Here is a 21,519-nt window from a genome sequence, read left to right on the forward strand (position 1 = left end):
AAAATGTGTAATAGGCTTACATTGAAAAAAGCAAGGAAAAACGTAATACAAAATTACTAATAACAATTCAAAATATATCATGGATATAGAGTTGGTTTCCTTCAAATCTTTTTTTAAATTTAATTTAAGCGTCAAAATTGTCAATTCAAAAACGAAGACTTCTCTAAGGTAAAACATAATATTGTACAAATAGAGACAATATGAGTTCACTCGTTTAGCGAAGTCATTTTCGTAGTCGTAATTTTAAAAGCTTGCAAGTAGAGTTATTTTTGTATCATTTTGAAGAGTTCTGTGTTGTAGCATTCCAGGAATTTCTATTATCCTCTATTAGTTATTTATTTTGCTTCAGGTGCTTTCGATACGGCTGAAAGAAACATACGGAGCTTACATAACACGTAAGTAGTAAGTTCTCCAATCAATACACCGCGTCTAAACATAATAGCTTAGTTTCAACACAATATCACGTTCCAATATGTTACATAAATTCCTCTGTACCACATATATAATTATGTATTGTCTGATAACAGCGGTTGCGCTACCTCACCTAATATAATAAAAGCGCAAGTTTGATAATTATGCTTCTATTATCTTTTTAATTAGTACAATTTATAAGACATATTTTTAAGGCGTATTAAATATGAACGTGTATTTGTCGCTCGACTCGTAATTGCATTTTACTAACTTGTAACTTTCTCAGATTTGGGTAAGGTTGGCCCAAACTGCTCTAATGTAAATGTTGTTTAAGTTAACCCATTTTGTTCACTGCCTAATTCTTTATTTTACGTGAAGTTATTCTAATTTCGCATTTCAGGCATATTCATGTTTATTGATTGTATTGTATGTTTTTGATTTGCAACCATATAGAAGAACAAATAATTACATACTACATATTTAACAAAAAAACTAAAATACGGATGGACTCTTCTAAATCTAATTTAAATTATGCTTTAATTTAATTCATTTATTCGGTTGTACTCTTACCTATATTAGTTTCATTCGCAGCAATATTATTTTCGCCCGTACCAACAAAGTGGCGAATAGAAGCCAGTGAAGATATAATTTGGCATTTCTAATGAGACCTACTTATGTATTACGTGCGTCTTGTTTGCACGCATAGAACACGCATTAAATTATCTCTATTATGAGGCCAGCCTTATAATAAAAGCGGTAAGTATATTGTAATGCTTATGTAACCTTACCATATGGTGTTGTGAAGAATGTACGATGTAGGTATTGTAGGTGCATCCTTTGGTCAGTTGTCAAGGTAAAATCCATTGTGTACAGTATAAGGTTTTGGGTTGCATCAAAAAGGAAAATATCTGTAGGAAATATAAATCTTAAGATGATACGATCGTGCGTATATCATTTACGCAAGTGATTTGTTATTGGGTTCTTTTGTAAGGGTCTACTCTGAGACTACACTAGACATAAATGAGAACATCACCTAAATTTAAGTTCAAGTGGAGTGATGGATTTTTTACTATTATCTTTGGAATGTATTCTGTCATTTCAGGCAGTTTCTCCCAACCACCACAGCTCAGCCATGACCACAATCCATGCAACTAGGCTCAAATATAGCCACTTAAAAAACTACTTATTCTGAGTACCTGTTACATAACGAAATAAGATTTTGTTTTTGTGTATGTCTAAAGCATTTACGTACAATCGTTGCTATGAATGAAAGACATACTAACTGTATTTTCAAAGTGTCCCATTGTCAAGTACGAGGTCCTCATCTCAATATTTTACTCAAAGGTATTATTTATTCAACCTGAATACAGTATTGCTACATAACCTAGTGCTCCTTTAGTGAATTTTAAATACATAACAAAACAGTGTTCAAAGACACGACGAATTGTATATTTGCTTTAGCTGACACACTTTTTAGAATTAACCACCGTATCCAAGGCATTGACTTAGATATATTTCTTTTTTCGAAACAGCCTGCGCTCAATGCTAAAAGAGCTATAACTTTAACTGCTACTATCTTAGAAACTCAAGCAGAAATACATTGGAAAAACTTTGCGCTAAGTATCTCATTTATCATAGCGTAATTGCTTTGAAGTTTCGAAAGACTCTATTTAATTGTTTAATTTTAAACTATAATTTAAGTGCCGTTACATAACTGACGAAAAACAACGTAAGTAAAAACTTAGCTGAAATATGAAATTCTGCTAAGCTGAACTCAATGAGCGTATTTTTAAAAACTTCATATTTAAATATTAAATTGCTCAGGATTTGATTGTTTAAGTGAATTATACTAATTGCTATAATCTTTGTCGCTGTACAGTGTATGATGAAAATAAATTAATTCTATAATATTTAGTTATTTATATACTAAATGATGATGAATACAAAAAAAGAAACCGAACCTGGTTTCTTTTTTTGAACGACACCCACCGGCATTGTCAGATAGGCATTTTGACTGTAAAATGTTAATTTATCATTTCAGGGCTGCCTCTAGGTCCAACAACTAAGAGAAAATCAGAGCTTTAAGGCGCTACACTGTGCCATATCCCGATATCCCTCTCAACACATCCCGTATTCATATCGATTAAATGTCTTTTAATATCTGACTTTCAGACTCATTTCTCAAACCACCGTCACTAGGCTCCACGCTATAATTGCAGCCAAACAGGTTACATTAATCGTAACGACCTAGAGCCGACTAATTATAACCACAAGTGTTTGACACTTATAATAATCGGACAATCTGTGTCAATAATGCGGGCTTCGCGAATGGGAAAGTGTTTTGCGGCCCAGTTTACGTTTTTCGGGTTATATAACTTAATGCACTGGTGCATTGCCATCGAGTGTACAATAACGCTGGTGGCGCAAAATCTTCGGCATCATGCTTCGGAGAGCACGGTAACAATGCCGGGGACAGTCAGACGTAATTGTGGCATTAAGTTATCGTTATGCGTAATTTTTTAAGGTTCAGGTAAAAGGAACGGTTTTTATACAAAAGGGCGAGGTTAATGAAGTAGCGGTTATAATGTCTATTTCTAGAACTAGGTCTGAAAAGTCGGTTTGACGAAAATAGCAGAATTGCTCATAAGTGAGACATAGTATAAGACGAATGTATTTTGAAATTATTATGACCGTTTTTTTTTCAATAGTTTCTTTTATTCTTTTTACTGAGAAAAGGGGATACTGATAAAAAATGGTGGTTGATCAATCGGCATTGTAACCGTTCCGTACTAATAAATATTTTTAAACCGACAGTCTTGTTTCATGTTGTAATTGTAATAATTAATATAATTGTGCAATAAATAATTTTGTGCAATCAATCATTATTTCATTTTATCGAAAGAAAATAGCATTTCGATGAAATTAAAGAAAATGAAAAGGCGTGTACAACCTTTAACCTTTCACTTGTTATTATGTTAAAAGATCCGTAAAAAATTAAGCTGTCAATGTATTCTTAATCGAATTTCATATTCCAAAATTAAATTAATTGTTCAATATTTTTACGCATTTCATATTCAACATTAATCACTTAATTATTCAATATTTTTAGAACAATAAAGTGGAAATTTATTGCTTAGAGTCATCTAATGCTAATGTTTGTTTAAAACCTCCTAAAACCAACTCCATGTCGAAGTTCAACAACCTATTTTAACTTGTGAAATGGGTTAACGAACCCACCTTTATATTTAAGCTGCAATAAATTTAGAATTTCTTAGAAGTTCGGTTTTATTAATGGGAGTTATGGTTATGGTTACATTTGGGACCTCTGCAGCCCTTTTAATGATTGTGTGGGAGATAAACATAAATATTATGGGAAAAAGAGTTATTGGGTTTTTGGAGAAAATATAAGTATGTTATAAAGTATGTCGTTTGCACAACGCCACTGATAGCGCTATAACGAGTCACTCTGATTTTATTTCTGAAAACAAATAATTAAATTTAATGTAAATGGTATCTTAATAAAAGTTGCAAGAAATGTGGAATAACCGAGGAGGTATCCCCATATCCAATTCTAGCATGAACCTAAGTCCTATATTATGGTGGAAGGTTGTGAATGCTAGATGACTTACAAATAATAAGTAGCAACATCTATGATCGGTCTCAGGTAACACTCCCGTTCTATAAGGAGTGGGTTAGAGATGTTCATGGGCGGCAGTGGCCATTTACCATCAAGTGGTCTTTTTATTTATTAAAGTAGCATGATCGTTTGCTACTTTAATAAATAAAAAAAAAACATTATAATGGTATGATGACCACTGACCGCCGTGAGGATCAACAATAACTAAGTAAATCATCTTTCAACCTAGCAATGTAATACGAGTAACGCATTTAAATGTTACATAAGTTGATATATTACACGGATCGGCTTATATACTCGGATTTCGCATCTCATAAATTACGGCAACAAAGATTATATAGTTATTTATTACGTTACCACTTAAAAAGCTAATGTACAACTGTGTTCAACATGTTAAAATTAGTTAAGTAATACAGAATTCTGAAATTAATTATGGTTGCATTGTGCGTGTTTCATTAAAATATGTATATATTTTTTTCATTTATACCAATTTTTAAGCAGTCGATTTAATCTTAACTGATCCCAAATAGAGTTGAAGGCATAGCGGGTTAAATTAGATAGATAGCGATAGATAGCGAGTTAAATTAGATAAGAATGTTTGGATTTATTGTTATTAATTGTTAACTTAATAGCTTTCTTATCCTCCTGGCAGCCTAAATTGTAAAATGTTCGGATATCAATTCTATTATTATGATGTTTTTGTACAAACAATAACTGTAAGTTATCGCTACTAATAGTTATTCTAAATTTAATGTACCCTTTCTCCTTACCCGTACCCTCGTAGCCTTTCTTACTCCTACTGGTACCGTCTCCGTACCCTCGTAGCCTTTCTTACTCCTACTGGTAGCCTACTGGTAGACGACCCGCGTGGCGGAGCGGTCACCATACTGGTCTGACGCGCAGAGGGCCCCGGATTCGATCCCCGGCCAGACAGATTTCTAAATGATTTCTAAATGAATTTAGATTTCAGATCCAGATTTTGGTGTTTGTGTATTTGTCTCTGTTTACGATACAGGGAATCTTAGTGTAGGGCTGAGAGTGTAGAAAGTGTTAAGGTATTTCATGTATCATAGTAGCCTAAATTGTAAAATGTTCAATTGTCAGTCAGTTATTATGATGTTTTTGGAGAGAAAAATAATTGTGATAATTTTATACGTAAGGCTAAATCAGTCGTAAACTGCAAACTTAATTTAAGCCTACATCAAAAGGTACCGCTACTACAGTAAAAGAAAAAGTAGCCGATGATAGATGCAAGGGAGTGGGGCTCGCACGCAACGGGTTAGATTACCAGCTCAAACGTACACCTTTAATTAATTGCTCATTCTTTGTATACTGAGTTATGATTTAGTGATGTCATGGTGAAATTTCGGATCTGGTTATGGAATGGATATTTAGTATACTGTTACGACGATGGAATATAAAAGCGAAGAAAATACAAATAGGTATTGATTTGACCTTATTTCCCAAGTAAGTGTTCTCCATCGACCTAGTGACGCGAAAACTTTTCGTAATATCAATATGTATTGTGCCATTTTAACTCCGCCCTTATCAGAAGTTATTCGAATTTTCAATATCGGACTTGGTTTCGGTTTCTGATACATTTTTATTTCGGATAATCGATTCGGATATCGAATATTTTCGGATACGGTTACAGACCCTAACATCCCTGTTGCTGGGGAAGGTGAGAAGCTACAATTCCGTATCATGTGTGATATGACAAATTGCTTGCTTATACGCGTGGGCATCGTCATAAAAATAGCGTTTTTTTATTTTTTTATTAGCACGCTGTTGAGACTATATTTAGTAATGCCTACATTATGCGTCGACTTAACGATATGCAAATAATATAAGCTAAAATTTATTAATTGAATTAAAGCGTCACAATGAAGCATTTAAGTTTTATGTATTAATTGATTAATTTTGAGTATTATAATCATTAATATTAACCCTTTTATGTCTCACGGGTATACTCTTAGTCTCAGTCTAGTCTTAGTTTTACTATAAGAGTAAATCACTACGCTGGTTCTTAGCGATTAGTAAAATTCTAAGTGAAAATATCTCAGGCGTCTTTTTACAGAACGTGGTAATTAATAATAAAAGAATCGTGAATCCTCCGAATTTTAGGATGAACATGCAATGATTACGTAATGTATTATAATGAGTCAACGACCTAGGCTTTATTTATAAGAAGTTTCGTAAATTACCACACTCATTCTTATCATTATTTTACTATTAGAAAACTACGTTATCCCGGACGGATATAGTGTTCGTGCAATATTTTAACGCAGGATGGATTTATATATATAGGTATAAGTTTCTATATAGGTTTCACCTAGTATGTTGTTAAAATGTAGAGCAACTGAGTGATAACGCCTTGCCGTAGAAAAGACATCAACGCGCTTTGTATGGTAGAGCTTATGATAAAGGTTTTTATGTTCATTTGTATGAATCTTTTTAAGTGACATTTCGTTATGATTATATCTTTGTAAACTTAAGACTTGGAAGTTTTTAGGTTTTTTCTTCTCTATAGGTATAAATTATGATAGGAAAATACACATAGCCTGTATCAGATTATGTACCAGATATTAACTTCGCTATCACAACACACACAAAAAAAATCCAAATAATACCTAAAAAATGACCACAAAATTTCCATTCAAACTAGTGATTGTTTAGTTAGCACTAATTCAGCAGCATAAAACAAAAACCCCATAGCCTGTATCCGGCTATATCCCTGACATTTAGTCCGCTTCCGTAACCCTTGGGCCTTCACGCGCCCCACCACCTCGTGGCTGGTGAGCTTGCCGCGATCACTGTAGCGCGCTGAGCTCTCGCGCGTTGTCGCGTCATGCGGTGGTGACCAGTGCCTGTGAAGTGTAGACCGTGTTCTGTGCAAACTTTAAGATGAGGTCCTTCGGCGCCACGGCGCTGTTCATGCTTGCGATAGTAACAGGTGAGATAATAGCGATATTTCGCGCGATGTTTATCGTGTGCCTTTACGTTGCATTTTCATGTGCAAAAAAATGTGTAAAAAACCTTTATAAGTCATTTTATTTATAGCGATTACTTTAAGGGAGTAGTAGGAAGACTCGTAAATAAATATGTGTAAGTTAGAAATATAGTGTTGTCGTTACAATACATCATTGTAACGTTTCACGTAAGTAATGAAAAGTGAAAAATAAATTTTACGGTCGTTGAATTTTCCGCGAGCGTCATAAATTTTCTACGTTTCGAACGCGTGAATAATTTTCCTAGTTTTATTATACGTGTTATGTTTATTTTTAATAGGTCATTATCCGTACATATTATCTTGTCGATTAATTAAAAAAGGAGCGAGGCAATATGCAAATTAATTATAGGCTAATTTCTACCTGCCAAAGATTTCTAAGCGTTGCGGTTTTTAATTATGTAGGTGTTTGCGTTTATTTTCTTATTTTTTGGCACAACTTAATAAATCATTAAGTTTTTATTCGCAAAGGAAAAATTTCACTATTTTGCAACGCGTCACATAATGATTTAAATTTATGAAATTCGCTGCATTTTAATTTTGTTATTTTCTATAAAATACTGAATTATTAATTTATTATTCGCAGATTAAAGTTATTACGTCAAGGAAGTAGGTGATAGTCGTAAGGTCAATAAAGTTGGTCAATAGCTTCTATTTATGATTAAAAGATACATAATTTCGATATTCATGATCCAAACGTTGAATTTGCTGATTTATAAAATTTGCGATTTATAGTCGGATAAAATATTTAAGATACATATCTTAGATACGTATTTAAGTAATTTTTAAAGTAATACTTTTAAAGCTAAATGCACAAAACATAATAAACGATTATTGTAGCAACCTAAAAACTCATTAGAAATGAATATATGAGCTTTCTACTCGTTTTTATAATAGGCAACATACCAATCATAAATCAGTCTTGTTTAAATAATTATGTAAGGCAAAACAAGTTCGTTTAGTGTTTAGTATCACAGTTATAATCACTAGGACACGCTTAATATTATGTAATTTTAATTAACGTCGAACAATTGCTTTTTAACTCAACGATAACCACACAAACTTAACTCACTTTCATTCTCATTACGTTGAATACGTCGTGTGACAGACGGCACGAACTTAGGACCACATTGTCACTCATGGGAAAAATTGTGGAGAAAAACCTGTGCGTTTTCTTGGGCAATTCATTAGCCAAACTATTTAGAAATACACGTTAATTGTGCTATTGCAACCGGCCAGTAATTGTACTTGTTGCATAAGCGGCTCTTTCAACGAGCGCTGCGGCCACTAACATAAATCGTGCGTAACAGCCTCCGTAGATATAGAATAAATCGTCGGATATTTTTAACCGGGTCTTGGATTATAGTGGCGTTTAAATAGATCAAATATTTTAACAATGGCTAGATAAGATTTAGCTTAATACTTACGTAGATAATGAATCGACGGATTAGTTTAAGTGGGTTTTAGTTAACTTATTGATCCGTAAAATAGAATAAATATCTATAAGGGTTAAGTAGATGAGATATTTAGTAGTTTAAATTCCGACATAACAATACACAAGATACAAATAAACTTTAAAAAATGGACAAGAGATTAGAGAGATTCTTATAAATATGTTGATCGAATTCAAGTGCACAATTTCTGATTGAATTGCGTAAACTTTTCCTTGTATCAATTTATACCTATCAGTTTTACTGTGTAATTAAAATGCAGAGTGAAATATTTATTTCAAACACTAATTTTAATGGTGCTTAACGACTTCATTAAATAAACTAGAAGCCATTATATCTACAAATGATTGCTACTGGTCACTCAAAATAAAACAAAAGAAGAGAACCAGACGACTTCGGACTACCGAATTAAGATAACAATTCATTCTAAAACAACTCGAGAATTTATAAAATTTGTAAATAGAATAAAATGCAATAAATTTTATGTGCATCCGTATTGCATGCATGAGTCACGATTAAAAAGATGTTAGGTCGTTTTTTTAATCACTTTTGGCACTTTTCACGAACCGTCTCATACTTTTTGTGACGGGATGTGGAAAGAGACATTGAACTTGTTTTTGTGTGCATTTTTGGTCATCTTATGCAGTCGATGTGAATACTTTCGATTTCAAATCCGTTCATTTCATGGTCAGGTTTTATAAAGTGATTTTATTTATTAACTTATACTAAAGTTCAAAGCATGTTTGTGTGTATAGCGTTCTTTAACAATAAAACGTTCCTAAAAACTTGTATGAAGGTTTAGGATTCGATTCAGATAATCATCATCATCATCACCGTATTATTGTCGCACTGCTGGACATGGGTCTCTTCTCAGAATGAGAAGAATTAGGCACATAGACTACCTCGCTGCCAAAGTGCGTATTGGTAGACTTCACATACCTTTAAGATATATTTTTTTATAAATCTCTCAGGTTGTTGCAATCTCTCAATGCATGTTTCCTCACGATGTTTTCCTTCACCGTTTTAACAAGTAATAATTAATTTCTAATATGCACATAATTTCAAAAAATCAGAGGTGCGTGCCTGGGATTTGAATCTCGGACCTCTCGATCGAGAGCCCGAGTTTCTTAACCACTAGGCTATCACAGCATTTTATTGATTCAGATAAGTTGACTTAAATTGAGTTACTAATTTTAATGTTCATTTACCTTTTCTTTCTTACTTATCACTTTCTTATTTATAGTACTACTTTGTAAAATATACGTACCGATTCATTTCGCAATACGTTTAAAGGCGGTAAGATGTCATAATCGGTAACTTAAATTTCTGGACTTACAACACGTCATGGCTTCGCATTTCAAGCACAATTGATATGGACACGCGTGTTTTTCGACAAAAAAGACAACAAAACCGCCAACAGTTACTTCAGAGCCATTATAGTGGATTATACATGGTATTGTTATGCAAACAATTTACTGGTTTGAATGGATCGAGGTGGTCGTGAATCTGCGATAGTGGACATGGTGTAAGGCGGTTTAAGACGTGTGTGACTGTAATGTAACGTTAACTTGTTAGAGTCAACGTTACATGTAATGCTTGCACTCCATTTGGTGTAGGTTTATTATTATGTACGCGCACTTAGAAGGATTATACCTACCTATGCTTAAGCTGGTTGTTGCACTCCATGTGGTAGCGACTCATTATGCGAACTTTGAAGGATTACATCTACATATCTTGGGTCATTCAAGTCTTGTGTAGTTGACACTATTTGCAATTGTAAAAGCACGACTGCCAAATCTATTTCTGTGTTACAACTGTAGTGTACTGAATCAAAGTTTGATAATTCTAAGACTTTACTATTCTATTAATAATAAAGACTAAATGACGACCCAACATAAGCCTCAGGGGTAGGAACAGGAATACTAATGAGCATTCCAACTTAGTCTTTAGCGGAGAGTCCGTAGTCCTCAGGTAGGTCCACTGTACTATATTAGATCTGTTACATATGACCACGGGTAGGAACCTCTTAACATAGGATGGTCATTCACTGGTGCTGTAACAATATATAAGATTACATTACATTACATGCGTCTGAACTCACCTTAACTCACTTTCGAGCTGGTCAAGCGTGTGCCACACTTTCTTCACGTGCACTTTCAAATTAAATGTTCTGCTTACATTTTGGATGATTTCACATACGATTAGTTATGTGCAGTTATGGTTGTGACGTAACATGCATAGTGATTATTCATTGTACTTTCAAAACTTTTTGAAACTAACTTTCCTCGAACGTAGCTCGATGAACACGTTGCTTATGATTCGATATCGATTTTACGTCTACCTACGTACCGATATAAAATTATCTAGTAAGTAGAAAAGTAGGTACGTCTAAAAATATATACTCGTAATATGTTCTGCGTAAAATCCATTTCACATATTGAATACATTTTTGACGTAGACTCAAGTTTTAAAATAAGGTTAAAGTATTAACTTGGCGCCATTTTTACAATGTTTTTTTGAGTCGTCATTTTGTGTCTTGATAAAGTTGTTTATTATTTTTAATGATTCTTTATTTTTACTTTAATTTATTGTATTAGAACTTCATCAACACCCAAAAAAGGTGAAATGACATCAGAATGCGAGCTTTAAGTAAAAAAAAAGCTTGTAAAATATACACAAACATGCGTTTTTACTTATTTTTTCCATGAATGTTCTTGCTTTTCTAGTTTAATTCATTTTAGGGTATTTTAATAGCACTTTTTCGTTTTTATATGACAGATAATAAAATAAATCACTTTAAAAGGTTTCGATCTTTACATTATTAGTTTTCTATTTTATCATTTTATGACATTATTCGTCTTGTGAACTTTATTACATAAACTAGCTACATATTATTATTTTCTTATATAAAGCTAAAACCTATTTCCTTTTGTGATTCCAAATACATCATTGAAAGCAGTTAGACAGATAAATAGCCGAAAAGTGTATTTTGTAATTTTCGCACGTAATAGCAGTTCTATTCTGTGTTGGAAACGATTGTGGCATATTGATAGATTTCTCGTCACTGTAACTTCAAATTTATTTGCTAGTTTAGGCAAACATAGCGTAACTTTAGAGGCTTAGAATTTATTATATATTAAACACTTCACTTATGGCTATACAGGAAGATAGTGTTGTTTCATGCAGTCCACAAACATCTAAACTTATAATACTATTCTAATAAATTATTTCACGAGAATATTATATCGATTAACTTTCGTAGATTAATTAATAATTTGTCATACCATTGATCCGTCACGCGTCAGTATGGAAAAATCTAACAGTAGATTTTTTTTTCTAAGAAACTGTATCATATTACAGGCTACGCAAAACGTTTTTAGATAAAAAAAACTGTGTGATCCGAAAATCGTAATTAAAACAAATAACCGGGGTACGCACAATCTGAAACAACTACAACGACTGGCCGTCTTACATTTTAATATATTAAGATATCAAAGAAAAATATGACCGTCAGCTTCCATGAACTGCCTTGTAACTATATCAGTTGAACGGTACTAAATAACATACACAATAGAGAACGATTATTTCGGCCAAGGCTTCGTTTCACAAATTCGTATTAGCTTTTCAGCTCACGTCCGTACTCTAGGAACAAAAAGGTCTAGGTTTTACGAAACGAAATTTTGGAAAACTAAAGTAAAGTGCCATTGTTATTCTAGAAGTGGCGGAGTTAGTTTTCCTTATTTGTCCTGTCTGACCTTGCTTTTCTGTGGTTTCGTGATATTAGCATAGAGTAGACTTGGGTTTGCATAATAGCTTACACGACTTTTAATAGATGCAGAATTATGTCTATGATACGTAATCTTAATGGCTGTCTATATAATCATCATCAACTCATAAATGTTCTACCACTGGACAAATTGGTAGTCTTCATAGGCTTTTGGTAATAGTATTGCTGTATAAAAATTAGGTCAAGATGTTTAATTAAAATTAAAATCTAGATTGCAAGATTGGTATTAAAATTTTAACTAGTTTCAATTCAATTTTTGTTTCAAAAATTTAAAGCGTTATTAACATTATAGAGGAGATATTTAATAAAAGATGGTTAGACACGTAACGAAAATCTAATTAGAAATAATTTAAAATTTAATCAATCATGTGATTGAAACCATTTAGCATTAAATATCCAATTCATAGCCAACTTTTAGATCAATATTTCGTTAAACAATCAATCTGCTTTATTGTACACTAATCGCTAAATACAATTGAATCACATTTGTCACATACAGTCATTACAGAATCCACAAGTTTTTCTCGCTTCGTGATAAAAAGCGGCGCGTCGCATGGGAAAGCGTTGTTTCCGTTCAGACGAAGTTTTCCAATTTTGTCACTGTATAGATATTGTATTGAATTTTACACAAAGGAATATGTTACAGTTTTATTGCATGTCACTTTTTATATTCCTTGCGCATATATACAAAAAAAAATCTAATGGATTCGCTGTTTAATTTTCATTAATTAGTCACTTGGTTACTTTTTATTGTTTAATTTATATAATAGGTAGAGTCAGTTTGACTCGATCATGGAAGTATACTGCCGCTATACGAATTTCTAGCATGAAGCAGTTCTGCATTTCGGTGGAAGCCTGGTGGATATTAGCAAATTGGAATATGAGGCGAACATTTTAATACTTGAATGTAGTAACACATCTGTTATCATCTTCGTGTAGGACCTGCTCTATTCGGATTTGGTCACAAGTACGTAGAGCAGCAGTGGCTATTCACCATCAAGGGGATTATACGTTTGTTTGCTAGTTCAATCTTAAAAAAACACGTTTTACACTTACTGAAAATAAAAAGTAAGTTGGTAGTTTATAAATAATTATGTCTAAGGTAATAAACACGTCTACAACCTGTCCACGTGTCTTCAAACCAGAACCTAGTATAAGCGGTTCATTAGTACTCAGGGTAGGAATGAGGTTCTTACGTAAGACATACCAACGTACTCGTAGTTCTCAAGAGTAAAGATGCAACTGCGATCAACTTTAGGTATCCGTGATCCCATTTAATAGCTGCAGCATGTAGTATTCCTACATATACATAAGGAATGTTATGAAGCTTCGAAACCGTAACCGATACTATCGGATATTCGAAATAAAAATATAGGTATCCGAAACCGTAACCGAATCTGATATAAAAAATCGAATAATTTCGGATAAGGACGTAGTCTTTATGATACACTATTATGAAAAGTTTTCGTCTGAGCAAGTCGACGCTGTTCAGTTATATTAAAAATAAAATCAATTCATTACCTACTTGATTTTTTTTACTTACGATTCCGATGTATGAGATAATTCCATATCCGTAACCGTATCTGAAATGGATATTTTTTTGTAATAGAGCCGTATCCGTATACAGTACCCATACCATTAGTTTTTACGTTTTGACAAATATGACTGTTTCGGTATTTGTCTACGTATTTGCCCATACTATTTCCAACCAGCGCCCCTAGCGGATTGTGTCAGTACTTGGAAATTGTATGGGCCAATACGTTAACAAATACCAAAACAGTCATATTTGTCAAAACGTAAAAACTCATGGTAAGGGTACATACAGATCCGAAATATCATATCCATAAGATCATTAATATACATGTACCTACAGGTGGCAACGACCGGATGATTGATTTAAGGATATATACATTAGCGAGAATTATGTCTCACAAGGGACCGATATTAATAACTTTTGTGAAAATGTGTTAAAAGATTACATTGATTAATTATAAAATATTTAAAAATATACAATTTAATTTACTTATTGAGTGTAAATTGACTTAATGTGATCAAAAATGTATTAAAGCAATTAATGAGGTGGTTATTGTTTTAAATTGCATCTTTTCATTTATATGTTGAGGTTCTTAAGTATATGTTCCAATATGTCGAACTTAGGTAAACCTATCTGGGATAGATTACACATGCCCATCTGCTATCGTGTTCACTTATCCTCAAGTGGGCTGTACCTACACTCTATTACTACGAAGAAGATATATATAAAATATTTAGAATTGTACAAAGTGCAACCCTCCAATGTTTGTAAGATATTGTATGATGATAGTTTGTGACTTATTAACTTAGTAGGAACGTTTTAAAGCAATATTTTTATAAAATAAAAAATAAAATTCGATTAATTACATAAAATGGTTGTGTGGTTGGTTGGTTGTTGAATTGAAGTGGGGATGCACCCCACTAAACACTTAGCCACCTGGGGCTTGGACAACTGTTTAAAATGTTATTCAAATTAAATGCCAATAACATGAACTAATCTATGCATTAAAACGTGACTCAGGTCTACCGAAATGGGTAAACAATGTGCAAAAATGCGGATTTGTTACTCCCAAATTCGTGCTCAAATTTGAATTACAAAAAATGGAATGCTACTCCAATCAATGATTTATTCCAAGTTTCGTTTAGTTACACTAGCACATAAAAACGATAAAATTTAACGCTTCTACGCAAAACCGCTAGGTCAAGGTTCAATCTAATTAAAAATATATTCGTGATGTTATACTCCTATTTATAAAAATATTGTATTTATATGCCAAATAGATTATTATAATAATTTGCTTACTTTTGGTAAATAACAGCTTTTGTGATTGTTACGCAATATATTTTTTTGTTTTATTTTTTAGGTAATTATAAGCCTGGTATTACATTTTTTTCTTTTTACACCCCTAAAGGGCCGGGTCTGAATTCTAGGCCTTATTTTACGTAAGTTTTGTGCGCATTATTTTATACATTTTTAACAGATTAAATTATCATAAACGTAGGTATTGAGGTTTTTTTGGTTATTTATAATTTGGTTGACAGACAGTACGATGACGATGCTGAACAAAAGTTGTATTCATATGAAATTTACCTATAGTTTTCGTAATTAAACATACACCTCAAGCGAACCAGTAACACAACTTTTAATTTTTTCACGAAATAAAAGATAAGGAAAGGTTAATCTCCTTTCTCTAAAAAAGTCCCACCTCAAAAATGATGCAAGCATTTTTATTCATGCAAAAAAGTAAGAAAAAATAAAGGATTGCGCAAAAGCGAATAAATTGAACGAATTCTGACAAAATGAAACACAACAAGACAGCAACTATTAAAAACAAAAGAAGACTTTATAAAAACAAACATGTTAATGTAAATGCAATCTGTCTTTTTAATGGATTAAAAAATACATATTTGTCAAGTTAATTTGTCTTGAAGATTTCGTTATTATAACCATTCATTTCCATCAGAAGGGGTCAATGTGCGCCGCGGAATCAAATTACATTTAAAGTTACGCTTGACTTATAACGGCTTACAAAATAACACGCATAAATGAACGCACAAATGTACGATTACTTATATATAAAAATAGGTAATGTAATGTAATTCACGAATGTAATGCTCGTATTATATCTTGTTACGTTACTGCGAATTCTTCTGTCTTTGTTACAAAATGTTGAGGTAAATAATGATTTATGTAATTATTAGTTACTTAACTGTATTTAATACCACTTACCGTCAGATGGACTGCATGCTTTTTACTTAAATTTTATACAAAAGAGCTGCGATATAATGCGAATTGGACCCACGTTATACGCATAGAGACAGAACGAAAAATTTTAATTCTAAATTTTAATTTGCCGGGGATCGAACCTGGGTCTCTCTGCATGTCGACTTCTATAGTGAATGTTGCGTCACTGTCTTATTCCATGAACATATATTTCGTGTCACATATTGCTTAAGTCATGGTTTTTTGGTAGAAACATTTATTTCGCAACTTCAAAATAATCACCAGTTTTTTGCAGTTGCCTTTGAGTAGCGGTTTTCCCATTCCGTCATGGATGCAAACCGTTACTTAGACAGAGATCGAATACTGATATACTCGTATTAATGATATTGATGGGTAGGGTTGATGACATATCTTTATGGTTTTTAAATTGTTATTGTGGGCGGTGAATATCCTTATAAGAGTGGCGCGGGATCACGAGTGACCGATTATGTTAAAAAGATTGGTCTTGCTTTATAACTTTTAAATGCATACTAAATGACAATATAGTTAAGTGGTCGAAATTGTTTTTGTGTGGGAAGAAGCAAATTAGTCACTTGTATGATCATATGAAGTGTTCATGTTATAAAATTTAATTTTAGTTATTGATCATTTAATGGGATATGATGCATAGTTAATCAAATGCCGTGTTTTGATTTCTTTGTTACATTTATATATTTTAAACTGTCATAATATGATAATGAAAAAAATGTTTGTATAGTGTTAAAGATTTGACCAAACAGACAGAAAAATAAAAACATTAATTGGTGTTTCGGCATCGTACACATAAGTACGGTTTAGAAATGGTAGTTTACATGTGTTAAAATTATGGTCAGAATTAAATTTAATTAAATCGTATATAATTTTTCAATTAAGATTGTAATCTAAATTCGTATCATAACTGTTCACTTCTCGCTCGTTTCTATATTGTGTGAACGAGATGCATTAAATTAAAATTGGCTTTATTGACTACAGCAATAATTGAGACTTAATATACTCGTAGGTATAGGGCTGCAACTTTCTTTATTCTTCGTATTACGTAGTAATTACTACTTTAGGTACATCTTGTACTCGATTATCATGTACGCAAATCATAAGCCACAATTATAATGAACCGCACAAGTCAGGACGTTAATCTAAGAGTAGGGTTTGACCGATGTAGCAACTTGATTGGTGTTGTGTAACAATAAATTACAGAGTAAGCTAGTTACTTTGATGATCTCAATCTTATGTAAATAGCTAAGGGAAAATATTGAGAGTATGTGTCCAATGTAGAAGCTGAGTAAACGATATTTTATGTAACAGATGAGTATGGATTCCGCCTTTTTTTATAAAATGGAAATAAATATGCATGGAGGTGGTAGAACCCTTTAAGGTTCCACTCCAGCATAACTCATAACAGCAGTTTTAAACGCTGCTGAGTTCTGGTTTGAAGGGTGTGGTAAGGAAGATATACTTTTCTGAGGCGTTCCAACTTAGTCCTCGGGAGTAGCGGCGCATCTGTGGCAAATTTCAGGTAGGAATAACTAATCCTATCTGGGGTTGATTACAGAAGTCCATGGGTGGCAGTAGCCACCGTCAGGTGAATTGCATGCTCATCTGCTACTCCTTATAAAAAAAACAAAGTCCACCTACTGGCAGGCTACTGCTGAGTACCGACATTTCTAATCAGATTTTTATTTATAATTAAATCTAGTCATAAAACAGACATGCTGTCTAATAAAAAGTAGCCACTGTCGCCTATGAATACTTGTAACACTACAGAAGTTATCAATACATCACTGACTTCAAAGGAGAGTTCATTCTGCACCAAAAAGAAGTTTTTTAATTATTATTTTTTGTTTGTAACACGTCTTCAGTGACTTATTTTAATGTCTCGTGTGAAGGCTTTACCTTCCTCTTCAAACGCAACTGTTTTCTGTCTAAGGGAGATTAGTAGAGAAATCTTAAAGACATGTGTATCGATATTAACTTCGAAGAGCTTTAATTACAATTGCATCAAATGTTTAGCAAGTATTTATTGTCAATCATATCCTTAGGTCATTGGTCAGTCTCAATGATTACTTAATGAAACTCCATACTCATTACAAGGAAAAACGCATTATACCCGTTCAATCTATTTTGAGCCATATGTGTTGAACATAAGATGCTCGTAGAGCCTTTTCAAGAGAAACCACATTTGACATAAGGTTAATTCAATGTGTGGAACTGCAGGTGTCACGTTTCAAATTTTTCAAATATTTAAGACGATTTCATATTGAGACTATTAGCTGTTGAGACTGTTCGCTAATATTTTAAGGCTTAAGCTCAATGTCATATAGAATAAGAAAAATCCTCTATAACTTTGTTTTAAACTCTACTTATCGGGTATGGTTTTCTTAAAGATATTAAGCAAAGTTACAGATATTAAGCATTTATGTCGTTACTTGTACGGATTTATTCCTATAGTAGGTACCTAAAAAGCTTTCGAGATGGTGGTAGTCAGTTTACGGTTAGAAAAAATGCCATATGGCATGGCAATCTAAGTTACAAATTTCAAAACATTGCCCTTTTAAATTTATTTACAACCGGTAGTCGAACCTGGGTCGATATTTTAACGAGAGTACGTGATGGTAGGATCGTCAACATTAGAAGCAAATAATAATAAATCATTGCGTCCTAATATAAATTAAAAAAAAGAAAACATGAATATAATTAACTTTGTAGGTTTGAGGAGATTTAAATCGGTTACACTAGTAATATATTATATCTCGTAATAAATTATTTCTCTTATCTAGCAATAAAGCAATAAAATTAATTTATAGGCAAACTGATATGTAGGTTTACATTAATTAAATATTAATACATAGAACTATATATTTCTATCTATAATTATGTACTTGTTTATATCTTATATATAAAATTCTCGTGTCACAATGTTACTTACCGTACTCCACCGAAACGGCTTTACCGATTTTCACCAAATTTTATATGCATATTCAGTAGGTCTGAGAATCGGCTACTAACTATTTTTCATACCACTAAGTGATGAGGGTTGTTCACCCTTAACATTTTTTTATTTATAATGCAACACAACGTTTGCCGGGTCAGCTAGTACAATTATAAATGAGATATATATTATGGTAGGTATACATATACCATTTTGACCACATCACTCGTGAGTATAATTTACACCTCTCATAAAAGGCAATGTTTATGTTACGTCGTTAACCTACTACTGTGTTGGATATGTGTCTAATCTAGGGAGAGTGGTTAGGCCGTAGTCTAACACGTTGGATACGTATATAAGTAGCCTTCTCATACCTTTGAGACCTTTTAAAGAACTACCAGACGTGTAGGTTATGACGACAATAATATGTCAGTTTATTTCTAATTCGCGCATAATAGCGAAAATAAGTAATGCGCGCCTGGGATTCGAACTTCGGACCCCTAGATTGAGTGACTTAACTTAAGACGTATAGTATAGCACCGTCATTGTTTAATCTTTATGTTTACACAATTACATCTTAGCATCTTAATATGCTAATTGGCTCGGAAGGTTATTTTTGAGCACGTGTCATTTATTTTTTAATCTATCTATATCTATCTATATCACTTTATGGTTTTGGAGACATTTAATGGGATTAAGAAAGAATTATATTTCGCAAGTGATTAACGATCGGGCGATAAATAAGTTTGTACGAGGTATTTGTGAGTCGAAAACGGCCGAAGGTTATCAGCGCCGCGATTTACCCTTGTCTTTTTCAATAAAAGTTTTGCAACTGTTATAATTCATTCTCGATTGCCACATCTTAATGACTTTATTCTTAAAATCGCAGACTCATCAATGAATATCCAGTCTGTCACATCACAAATATTTAATTAAGTATATCGAAAATTAGTTGTAACCTTAACTTGAAGGTAAAATTACCTGTAAAATATACCTTTTTGCATTAATATATTACTATTAAACACGTAGATATGTCATATACCTTCGAAAAAAGCACATGAAATTCGGGTTAAATGCGAACTATATTTATCTTTTTTTTGCGCAATCATTTAGACGCTATCCTATTTGCACCTCGTACTACGTAGTATGCATTTCTCGCGATGTGTGCCACCAAAAAGCGCTGATTATTTTATTAGTAACCAATCTACGTTTTTTTACTAATTGTATATCAATGCTTTTTTGTCATTAAGGTTACAGATGGGCATGTACATTATTGCTATGTAATCGCTGCGACCCATGGACATAAATATTAGACGTACAACATATGGAGATATGAGTCCTTAAGTCGAAGACAGACGCGCCGCTGTCCCTAGGGACTAAGTTGAACCATTTTTATTAGCATCTTATGTCGTACACACCTGTAAAACAATAGCACAGCAACTCTACTGTAATAAAGCACAAATAAGAGTATCGGTGCCACTGTAGTCAACCCACGCGTTCTTGTTTCTGACTGCGATTTATAAACGAGCTTGCATTCCACTTTGCGTGTTTGTGGTCACTGCCGCCCATGAACATGTGACTAGCTCCATCGTCTATATAGAACAGTACCCTTACCATGAGTTTTACGTTTTGACAAATAAAAATTTTGGTATTTGTTTACGTATTTGCCCATACAAATTCCAATCATCAATTGTATCAGAACTATAGTGTTAGTAACGTAACATTAAATGTCTAAATTGACAAAATGGCGCTTCATTATTTGTCTCTCTTTTTTGCGAACATGTGAGGCAGACAAAAAGACTTGAGCACTTACTTGTTGTTACGTTTACTCAGTCTACTGAAGCAAACGGGACAGAATAATGGATTGAGTAAACGTAACGTAAAATTGTGGGATGTTTTGGAAACTCATGGTAAGAGTACAGGTTCTACCTGAAGCCGATCACTTTGCCACTCCTGAGGACTAAGATGGTCGCCACCTATGTATCGGTTTGCACGGACGTTCTTGCCACGAACGTGCAAGATGTGGAATGAACTTCCTCCTGAGGTATTCCCAGAGCGCTATGACATGGGGCTCTTCAAAAAAGGTGCAAAAAGAGCTCTCCTTCAAAGCCGGCGATGCATTGGCGCTTCCTCTGGTGTTGCAAATGTTCATAGGCGACGTTGACTACTTTCCATCAGGTAGCACGTCTGCTTTATCGTTAGGCTCAAATATAAAAAAAAGAAAAAAAAAGTCCACCGGCGTCTATACCTTTCCATTGAAACAAAGAACTTCACGGTAGAAATGCGAATATTTCTTTAACTGGTGTCATTATAAGTAAATCACTAAGTAGGTAGTTATTAATTATAGTAGACTGTGTTAATTACCTAATTATTGAATGTTTAGCGACATACTTGCATGTAAAGTACCTCCGTAAAATTATTATGTTAATTGAAACACATTGGACGAACAATATCGAATAATGTGATGTATAATAAACCTCAGTTTCCGTTGTTATAATCGATTT

The 21,519-nt window shown here is 33.2% G+C and overlaps 1 protein-coding gene across 7 annotated transcripts in view; it reads left to right on the forward strand.

Annotated features, from left to right (window-relative positions):
* The first annotated feature begins 6,840 nt into the window (after nucleotides 1–6,840).
* Cda5 (Chitin deacetylase-like 5) overlaps nucleotides 6,841–21,519 on the forward strand; it is a 142,869-nt gene continuing 128,190 nt past the window's right edge. For 4 of the 7 annotated variants that reach the window (XM_073090260.1, XM_073090251.1, XM_073090274.1 and 1 more), the window contains exon 1: nucleotides 6,841–7,001. In XM_073090260.1, the coding sequence (XP_072946361.1) occupies nucleotides 6,953–7,001 (49 nt within the window). In that variant the 5' untranslated portion in view covers nucleotides 6,841–6,952. The remainder of the gene's footprint in view (nucleotides 7,002–21,519) is intronic. The other 3 variants (XM_073090282.1, XM_073090289.1, XM_073090295.1) reach the window with 1 other exon arrangement.

The sequence above is a fragment of the Epargyreus clarus genome, unplaced genomic scaffold (genome assembly GCF_041222505.1).
Source record: "Epargyreus clarus isolate Ecla_fem2 unplaced genomic scaffold, WU_Ecla_fem_2.2 ptg000003l, whole genome shotgun sequence".
NCBI classification, from domain to species: Eukaryota; Metazoa; Arthropoda; class Insecta; order Lepidoptera; family Hesperiidae; genus Epargyreus; species Epargyreus clarus.